Source organism: Quercus lobata, chromosome 7, assembly GCF_001633185.2.
Source record: "Quercus lobata isolate SW786 chromosome 7, ValleyOak3.0 Primary Assembly, whole genome shotgun sequence".
Lineage (NCBI taxonomy): Eukaryota > Viridiplantae > Streptophyta > Magnoliopsida > Fagales > Fagaceae > Quercus > Quercus lobata.
The window spans coordinates 41,862,449-41,873,616 of record NC_044910.1 but is presented as its reverse complement, the minus strand read 5'-3'; the positions used below and the strand labels follow the sequence as shown (position 1 = coordinate 41,873,616).

Genomic DNA, 11,168 nt, shown 5'->3' with positions numbered 1-11,168 from the left:
GACCTCACACGTTGTTAAATTTTGAATACAAAAGTCTATTACGTTTGACACCCGTTTTGTAAACAAATACTAACACTGTAACACGTGTCAGTCTCTTTCCCTCACAGTAGCAGTAGCAACCCGAATCCTTTTGGAAGATAACCCACCAAGTGAGCAGATAAGAATTCCTAGAAAATCCAAGTCCAAATTTCATCACGTTTAGCCGTTAAATTAGTGTATATATAAACCGCTATATATACCATGCCAAGGTCATTGGATTAGCACCGAGCCATACCACACCCAAGTTCATCATTGATCAAATATACTTGTTAGTTGTTACCACCAAAGCAACAATGATGAAAACTCTGGCACTCTACGGCCCTATCTTGGCCTTCTTTTTCTTATCTGGAATGCCTCACTCTCTACTTCTAGTATGCATTACTACATTGCTTTTGTCGGTCATTTTTTTAATCACAAAATTTTAGGTTGCGACAAGCATCATATCGGCTATACAATAAAGCCATGAACCCCACGGATTAAGCTTTCATTATTATATTCATTGACATTTCACATGAAAGACATTTTAGATTTTATGCGCTGGACACTTGTTCTTCTCTCTTGATCTCTTCTAAATTCTATTAGTCCATAGATGAATGGACCTCTAATGAACAGGTCACATTGAGGGTAAGTGCTAGATTTCATGCATATTTATATATCATCGATGATTCTTTTTTTTTCTTTTTTTACTTATATAGACACCTCTTCTATTTCAATTGCTCAACATGATTGAATACTTACGGTTGTGAACTGAGTTAGGCCTTGCGCTATCATAATGCTTACTATTAGAAATATTGAATGAGTTGTATTATATTTCTCAAATCAAACAATATACATCAGTGCCTTTATATAGGAGGCATATGTGTGTAATACAAGTAAAGTGTAGTATAAGTACAAGTGTGTTATACAAGTAACCTAACTGGGACTAAAGTCCATAACATAATATACGTTAACACTTACAAACAGAATAAAAATACTATTATGTTGTGATTCATCGTTACAAGTGATGGAGTTAGAAATTTTTTCTAAGGGGCTAGATTTTGAAAAATGCTTGACTGATTTCATTTGTCGATTAACAAAATATCAAACGTCATAATCTAGTACAAAGTTCTAAGAAAACAATATATGTTTGGTTAATTTGACACTCACTTAATATATATATATATATATATATATCTAAAAGATTCACTCACAACAATATCGTAACTATCGTTAGTGGTATATGTTCACTCAATAAGAAGTTATATATTATATTATATTATATTAAAGAGCAAGAATTAAATACAATATTTAAGTGTCATTTCTTAGATTTTCTTTTTAAGATTCTATCATGTATAATTTTTTCTCATGAAAAAAAATGTGTTTTTTAATTAAATAACCACGTAACTAAAACTTAAAACGAAAATCTAAAAAACAACTCATAAACTATTATACCTAAATTTTTCCCTATATAAAATTATATACTGTGAAACGTAAAAGATTGCCAACCACAAGTTTTTATTATATAGCACTAATAGCAGCCACAAACTGAAGTTAAAAAATTACAGAATCACAGCTGTATAACAGTATAACACAGCACGCAGTAAAATAGCCCACGGTAAACTAGCAAACTACTTCAGTCTTTAGTTCATTTTTTGGTTGGTTCTACCAAAGTAAACTGCAATTTCTTAATCATTAACAAGAGAGAGAAAGAAAAAGAGATGCCAGCGGTGGGGTTGCTGGTTTGGATTGAAGCAAGAGCCTGAGTTGATTGGAAAACCAAGCAAAGGATAGATGCACAGCACACACGCAGTAACGTAGACATATTTGTTTCGTTTTGTTTTTTGTTTTTTTTTTAATGTGGATCTCTGTTGATTTGGTGTGTGTTTAAAGGAGAATTTGGGTTTTGTTAGTATATTTGAAGGGTCATGGGCTGGGGAATTTGCCATCTGGGTTTTTTATAATTTATTTATTTATTTTTGGGTTCTTTTCCACTAACGCAGTTTGGAGATTACTTCAAAAAGTTGATGGGCCAATTATAAAGGTTTTAGTTCTAAATTTTAGATTTTAAGAGGCGTGATTTTTTTTTTTTTTTTTTGGAGGGGGGGGGGGGGGGGGGTGGTAAATTTTTGTTAGTAATTTTATTAACTACTCAAACTACAATTAAGGATATCTTTGATTGGAAGTGTGAAAAAGTAGGATGATAGAAAATGTGAGAAGGTAGAAAAAATTTTAATTTAATTTAATTTTTTTTGTTTGATTGAAAATGAAAAAATAAAGAGGTAGAAAAAGTAAAATTATATAAATTTATTCATTTAGTCTAATTAAAAAATGATTCACAATTAAAAGAAAAAAGTGACAAAAAAAAAAAAAGAAGAGAGAGAGAGGACAATCACCCAAATTTATCAAACAATAAAAATTATGTTTAGAAAAAAAATCATGTCTAATTAAAAATAAATAAATAACACCACGTACGGCCCAGGAAATCAAAAGAAAAAAATGATTAAATAAAAAAGTAGGCAACGTTCTAGGAAGTGGAAATAATAATATTAAATGCCTTAAAAGGAGAAACGCCAAGGAAAGCAGAAAAAAAAAATAAAAAATAAAAAGGAAACTATACTAAATTAGTGCAATGGGAAATTTTGTTATTTATCTATTAAACTTCTCTCTTCCAGTTTTCTCTCCGCTTTAGAGAAATAATTTTTTTTGTTATTTATTTATCAAACTCCTCTCCTCAAGTTTTCTCTCGAGAGACAAGTTTTAAATGGGTCTAGGTGAAAACCACTCGGATCCCACTAAAAAATTTTCTTACTCTCTCTTTACCAAATAACATCTCTCTTCGTTTTCTCTCCAAAATTTTCTATTCACCATATTTCACCCCTAAAGAAATACACTTAAAGAAAAATTTAAAAATTGAGGAGGGAGGGGGCCATGGCCCTCCGGCCCCTCTCTGGCTCTGCCACTTACAACCATCATCATGATAAGTGTATCTACATGTAAAAATTGTTGTGTACAAGATGTGTTTTTACGTTTTAAGGAGTTTGGTTTACTTGCATGCAGGTGCTCACTCTGCTAAAATAACTTTCACAAACAACTGTCCAAGAAGCATCTGGCCAGGAACCCTAGCTTTGGATCAAAAACCTCAACTATCAAAGACTGGATTTGAGTTAGCATCCAAAGCATCCTTAACGCTGGATGTCCAAGCTCCATGGAAGGGCCAATTTTGGGCCCGAACCCGATGCTCCACCAACTCAAGTGTTAACATATATTATATTATGGGCTTTAGGCCCAACTAGGTTACTTGTATAGCACACTTGTACTTGTACTTGTACTACACTTGACTTGTACTGCACACATATGCCTCCTATATAAAGGCACTGATGTATATTCTTTGATTTGAGAAATACAATTCAATTACATTCAGTATTTCTAACATGGTATCAGAGCCACTGCTCTAATCCTTTGGTGTGCCGCTCTTAAGCAGTCTTGTTTTCTTGGGTGTCCTCTGCAGCCGTTTTTGTGAGCAGCACCGCTACCTTCACCGCGACTCCAGTACATCAAAGACCACTGCCTTGCCGCCACCACCGCTTCCGCTTCTCCGATCAGACCACAGATAGCATCATTGGAAAGTAGTCTCTCCGATCTGCCTTTCTGTGAAATTTCGTCTTCATATGACCCTCCACGCACCTCCACGCGCCATTAGAATACTCGGCATCACTTGCACGCGCCACCACGCGCCTCCAGCATCTGTCACGCTCTGCCACGCGCCGCCATGCGCGCCCACGCACCGCCACGCGCGCGTCACGCGCTACCAAGCGCCGGACTTGTTCGCTGACGTCATCGTCTTACCTGCTTACGTCAGCCCTAGCTGACGTCACCTGATTACGTCAGCACCACGTCATCTGCTGACGTATTCACCTCTAGCCTGCTGACGTCATCCGTTGACTTTGACCAGGTTGACTGTTGACCGTTGACTTTTGACCAGAGTTGACTTGTTGCAGTCCGGGTCCTCCTTGCCAGTTTTTCGCGTAGATTTCATTTTTGCGCTCCATTTTTGCATATTTTGCTTCTAAATGAGAAATAAGGACAGGTCTTCTTCTTGTTGCAATAACCGTCGCCAATAATCCAGCAAACGTCTTTGCAGTTTTTGCAAACGTTTTGGCCACAATATTGAGACTTGCTATCATCGCAACAAATCAGCTGTATCTATATCCGCTGCTACTGTTGCTAACACTGAGAGTGTCCAACCAATGGCTCCCATCTCTGCACAGTCTAAGTCTTCAGGACGCACTTTCACCATGTCCACAGATGACCTTAAAAACATCATCGCCAATGTCATTCGTATGGTTGGTAATGTATCTTATTCCTCTTCTCTCTCAGCTTTATCTGGTATGTCTCCTACCTCTTGGCTTATGGATTCTGCTTGTTGCAATCACATGACACCTCATTCGTCTTTATTTTCTGAACTTAAACCTGCACCACACCCTCTTAATATTCGCACAGCAAATGGTTCCACAATGTCTGGTCATAATATAGGCTCTGTTTCGACCTCTAACCTCTCGGTTCCTGGAGTCTTTAATGTTCCTGACCTTTCTTACAATTTGTTTTCTGTGGGACAATTAGCTTAGTTGGGTTATCGCATTATCTTTGATTATTCTGGGTGTATTGTGCAGGATCCAAGGACGGGACAGGAGCTTGGGACCGGTCCCAGAGTTGGGCGTATGTTTCCCGTGGACAACCTTCGTCTTCCACTTGTTGCACCTGTTTCTGTTGCTGCAGCTACCGTAGTTTCTTCTGTTCCTTCCCTTGCACTTTGGCATGCTCGACTTGGTCACGCATCTTCCTCTCGGGTACAACAATTGGCTTCTAGAGGTTTGTTAGATTCAGTGTCTACCGAAAATTTTGATTGTGTCTCATGTCAGTTAGGAAAACAACCAGCTTTGCCTTTCAATACTAGTGAATCAATAACAATTGATATCTTTGACCTTATTCATTCTGATGTTTGAGGGCCTTCCTCTGTCTCTAGTATTGGTGGGTCTCGATATTTTGTTGTCTTTGTTGATGATTACTCTCGCTATAGTTGGATTTTTAATATGAAACATCGTTCTGAATTATTGCAAGTATATTCTAATTTTGCAAAAATGGTTGAAACTCAGTTTTCCAAACGAATCAAAATTTTTCGATCTGATAATGCTCTTGAGTACACTCAATATGCTTTCCAAACTGTTTTGCATTCCTATGGCACTGTTCATCAACTGACTTGTCCAGGTACCTCTCAGCAAAATGGTAGAGCCGAACGAAAACTTCGTCATATTCTTGACACTGTTCGTGCTCTCCTTCTCTCTGCCAAAGTTCCTGCTCCTTTTTGGGGTGAAGCTGCTCTTCATACTGTTCACACTATTAATCGCATTCCAAGTCCTGTTATCCAAAATCAAACTCCATATGAGCGCCTTTTTGGGTCACCTCCAGACTATCACCACCTTCGCTCCTTCGGTTCTGCTTGTTTCGTTCTTCTTCAACCACATGAACATAACAAACTTGAGCCTCGGTCAAGGCTTTGCTGTTTTCTTGGCTATGGCGAAACTCGAAAGGGGTATCGGTGTTATGATCCTGTCTCTCATCGTCTTCGTATTTCCCGTAATATTTTCTTTTGGGAACATCGCCTCTTTGTCGAGCTCTCTCACTTCCGTGCCTCCCTATCTTCCTCCTCTGTTTTAGATCTCTTTCCAGATGAGGCACCTGTTCCTTCTGTAGCTGATCCTGATCCTCCTGTGGTTGCTCCTGATTCTCTTGTAGACTTCTCTGTCCAACCACCAAATACCACTGATCCCTTTCCTAGTTCACCTTTTAATGAACAGGTGGAAGATGAACAGGTTGAAGACGAGCTACCTAACCCCAACCTTGAGCTTGGGTCCCCTGCTCCTACTCCGCCTGAAGATCTTGCACAAGACATTCCACCTCGTCACTCAACTCGGGTAAGATCTATTCCTGCACATTTACTTGACTATCATTGTTACACTGCTCTTGCTACACTACACGAGCCTCACACCTATCGTGAGGCTTCCACTGACCCTTTATGGCAGATTGCAATGAAAGAGGAACTTGATGCATTATCTAAAAACCATACTTGGGACTTGGTGACACTCCCCCCCGGGAAATCTGTGGTTGGTTGTAAGTGGATCTACAAGATTAAGACTCGCTCTGATGGGTCCATTGAGCGCTACAAACCTCGTCTTGTTGCAAAAGGTTTTACACAGGAGTATGGGATTGATTATGAAGAGACCTTTGCTCCGGTTGCTCGTATATCATCTGTTCGAGCTCTCTTAGCTGTTGCTGCTACCAGAAAATGGGATCTTTTTCAGATGGATGTCAAAAATGCATTCCTTAATGGGGATTTAAGTGAAGAAGTTTATATGCAACCTCCTCCTGGTCTCTCTGTTGAATCTAATAAGGTTTGTTACCTTCGGCGTGCTCTTTATGGCCTTAAACAAGCTCCACGAGCTTGGTTTGCCAAATTCAGCTCTACCATCTCTCGCTTGGGTTACATGGCCAGTCATTATGATTCTGCCTTATTTCTTCGTCGCACTGACAAAGGCACTATTTTACTTCTCCTGTACGTGGATGATATGATCATCACTGGTGATGACCTCAGTGGCATTCAAGAACTCAAGGATTTTCTCAGTCAGCAATTTGAGATGAAAGATCTTGGACATCTCAGCTACTTCTTGGGTCTTGAAATCACTCATTCTACAGATGGACTTTATATTACTCAAACCAAGTATGCTTCTGAACTCTTGTCTCGAGCTGGACTCACTGATAGCAAGATTGTTGACACTCCAGTTGAGCTTAATGCGCATCTGACTCTCTTAGGGGGGAAACCATTGTCTAATCCTTCTCTTTACAGACGATTGGTTGGCAGCTTAGTTTATCTCACAGTTACTTGTCCAGACATCTCCTATGCTGTTCATCAGGTGAGCCAGTATCTGTCTGCTCCACGATCAACTCACTATGCTGCTGTTCTGCGCATTCTTCGGTACCTGAAGGGCACCATTTTCCATGGCCTTTTCTACTCAGCTCAGTCTCCTCTTGTACTCCGTGCATTTTCTGAAGTTGATTGGGCAGGAGATCCCACTGATCGCAGGTCCACTACAGGTTATTGCTTTCTCCTTGATTCTTCTTTGATTTCTTGGCAAAGTAAGAAACAAACTTTTGTGGCCCACTCCAGTACTGAAGCAGAATATGGTGCCCTTGCTGATACCACATCTAAGCTCCTTTGGTTACGATGGCTTCTTAAGGATTTAGGTGTGTCCACATCCTCTGCTACTCCCCTTTATTGTGACAACCGGAGTGTCATTTATATTGCTCACAATGATGTCTTCCATGAACGGACTAAACACATCGAGATTGATTGTCATTTTATCTGTTATCATCTTGTCCATGGTGCTCTCCAGTTTTTCTCCATCTCCTCCAAATATCAACTTGCAGATATTTTCACCAAGTCACTTCCTAAGGGACGCACTCGTGATGTAGTTGACAATCTCAAGTTGGTCTCACATCCACCATAAGTTTGAGGGGGGTTGTTAACGTATATTATATTATGGGCTTTAGGCCCAACTAGGTTACTTGTATAGCACACTTGTACTTGTACTACACTTGACTTGTACTGCACACATATGCCTCCTATATAAAGGCACTAATGTATATTCTTTGATTTGAGAAATACAATTCAATTACATTCAGTATTTCTAACATCAAGAAAGTTCACTTGTGAGACTGCCGATTGTAGCACCGGTCAAGTTACGTGCAACGGTAATCTTGCAATCCCGCCAGCTTCTTTAGTAGAAATCAGCATAGCAGCCAGGGGTGGGACGGACTGCTATGATGTTCGCCTTGTAGATGGCTTCAACTTGCCTGTTTCTGTAGCCACCAGAGGCGGCACTGGTAAATGCAAAGCCTCAAGCTGTCCAGTCAACGTGAATGCGGTTTGCCCAGCGAAGTTGCAAGTGAAAGGGTCGGATTGTAGCATGCTTGCTTGCAAGAGCGCCTGTATTGCTTTCAATCAACCACAGTATTGTTGCACTGGCCCATTTCGGCCCCCAAAATCATGTCCACCCACAAACTATTCTCGTATCTTTAAGCAGCAGTGTCCTCAACAAGCTTATAGTCATGCTACCGATGATCAGAACAGCTCCTTTACCTGCTCTGGTGCACCCGCCTATGTTATCACTTTTTGTCCATGAATTATAGAGAGGAATTATGCGTTCCTAAATTTGTAATAAGAAACTGATATGTTTAGTACTAAGGCACATGCATGTATGTGTCAACGAATAGTTATTTGAATAAAACATATACCAAATAAGTTAGATGGACACACATTATATTTTCTTTGAATGCTAGAATATATATTTTTACATATAATCATAATTATAGTAAAATGATTATTAATAACTATCATAATTATCAAATTTCATATTTTTACAAACAAAAAAAAAAAATATTATATAAAACTTTCATGTGCATTGCAGGAGTTACCAATTAGTTTTTCAAAATTTTCAAGGTAATTCTATTAGGAAGTTTTTAAAATCTTATCTATCCATTTTGAAATGCATGAATTGGATTTTTCAATTATCTCATTAATAATTTAAATAATAAAAATTTGCAATAGTCAATATTTTTTTGTTGTTGGAACATTTATTTAATAAAATAAAATTTTATTAAATTAATTTGTTGATTTAAATAATAAAATGGCCATGTTAACGGGTGATGATGCAAAGAAAATTAGTAGGCTAAATGCTCTGGGCTTCAATGGACTAGTAATTGCTTGGAAGGCCTGAAAAGAAATATACATGATCAAAAATGACTGGGGTAGATTGGCTAAAAGCCCTTCGATGCTCAAGTTATTTTCTCTCTTAAATTCTAAAGTTCCAACTTTTTAGGAGTCGTGAAAAACTTACCTCCATTTGATGTGGATGAGTGCTTATATAGTGCGCTTTTGAAGCAGTTACTTGTCTCGTAAATTCCCTTATATTTAAGGAAGTCAGAAGGTTTAGGATTAACTTCCACAACCGCTATAGGAGTTAGAATGTTTAATCTTATCTTCTACAACTGTCGTTGGAAGTTAAGTACTTAGCAGAAAATTATAGCGATGAATTAGGATTTTGCTTGTGTTTCAAAATAGTGACACATGGTTCAATTTACTAGTCTTTTGTAGGAAAATTTTTCTAGAAATTTTCCAAGTGTTAGGGGTCGCCCAGGCGCTTTCCTGATGGACAACCCTCATGCCCATGGACGACCATCCTACGAGGGATGACCATTCCTGTCTTCTTGATCTGGACGACTCTCATGGACAAATCGAAGTTGATTCAATTTTCAGTTCACCATCAACAGGTGCTCTTACGAAAATTATTAATGAACCATATTAAGAAATCTTTTAACACCATTTTCATGGAAAATATAAAAAGCTACTAGAAAAATTAATTATTCTATCATTTTCCCATTAAAATGTTTCTAAAAATAAATCCTAAACCAATACTCTTAGAGCATTTGTTATTCGTTAACATTTCTCAATGATAAAAGTGAGCTTCGTGTGGTTAATAAGCATAAGTGTGGAGTTGGCGTTATTATAGAAAATCCTCAATAAGTAGTGTTTTAGGAATTTTAGGAGGAGTTATCTTAAAAATTCTAAAGATTTTTAAGCCAATACACTTCCTTGGTAGTAATAAATATATATATTACATTACAATTATGAACTGTTTAATACTATGTGTCAAAAATTTTTACTAATATAATGGTTGTTGTGCATAAATTTAAGATGATTGTTTTGTCATTTCTGTTGTTGTAATATTTATGTATAAATTGAATTTTTTTTCTTCTATATATACAAGATAGAAATTATATTCTAACCTAATCTAAGTGTATATGTGTGTGAAGCTCATAGAGACTTGAACTTTAACCTTTACTCCCGTACCCCACAAGCACTTATACTTGTGGAATGATTATCACACCAAGAGTGTGAGAAATTATAAGGTCCTCATGGTGGACAAGTGATGTAGTCTATCATTCCAGTAAAAGACTTTCACTTGTTTAAAATTGTGAAGTTTTAAATAAAAACTAAATACTGACTTAACAATTTTAAATAGGTGAGAGTTTTTTACTGGAATGATGGACAAATGACGTGGTCCACCATGAGGACTATATAATTTCTTCAAGAGTGCGTGGTGGTATGTACAAATTGAATTTATTTCTTGAAAAAAAAAATAAAGAAATTAATTAATGCAATATTAAATATACCTTTAATTTATGCATATTCTTGGCTTTTGTTAGCCTTGGTTAAAACATATTTAATGCTTTATTATTAAATAATATTTTTAAGTAAAATTTGATTGATACTTTAAGGACATTAGTTTATGACATATTTTTTAAAACTTTTTCTAAAAAATAAAGTCAAACCTTTTTCTTTTTTCTTTTTTTTTTTTTTCAGGTGGGCAATCTGAGGTAACCTTCAACAACGAGAACAAATGAAATGACCTTTGATTAGGTGCCAGACCGTCAATTGGTGATTCTAATCCTCAACACGATCCGGGAACTTTATATGTATTCTTCAACCTGATAAATGCCAAGGTAGCATTTGGGCTAGGACCAAGTGCACCAGCAATGACTCATTCTATTTTTTATGGGAAGCTGGAGACTGGATTAGCCACAAAGAGTTTCCAATCTCCACCACCCACTTGCCCAGTGACCCCACTCAATTTCTATATAAAACAATATTCTGTGGTGTCCTATGTAGTGAGCTTAAACCATGAGCATAATATGGCAGTCTGGATCGAACCCATTGGTTTAGTGGGACTCTAGTCGATGGGTTTGGACCATAACCTATTGTGGATTGTGTTCAAGATACAAGTAATATGCGTCCATCTAACTTAGTAAGGGATTGTTTACAAGAAAGGCAATGGAAGCATGATTGGCGAAGTTAATATTTGATTGATTTTATATATATATATATATATATATATATATGAATAATACGGGAATTGAATTGTATCAAGTCAACTTTTTAATAGAATCAATAAATTTTTAACTTGCCAATAACGCTTGGCTTTCCTTAAAAATAAAAACCCTACCTTTCCTATGATTGGCGGAGTTAATATTTGATT

At 37.2% G+C, this 11,168-nt stretch overlaps 1 protein-coding gene across 1 annotated transcript; it reads left to right on the top strand.

Moving 5' to 3' along the window:
* Positions 1-255: 255 nt before the first annotated feature.
* On the top strand, positions 256-8,350 carry LOC115953751 (thaumatin-like protein 1). The gene is made up of 4 exons (XM_031071520.1): positions 256-387; positions 3,076-3,272; positions 5,607-5,608; positions 7,772-8,350. Exons 1-4 carry the CDS (start codon positions 333-335, stop codon positions 8,253-8,255), a joined length of 738 nt encoding a protein of 245 aa, XP_030927380.1. The 5' UTR covers positions 256-332; the 3' UTR covers positions 8,256-8,350.
* Positions 8,351-11,168: the final 2,818 nt, after the last annotated feature.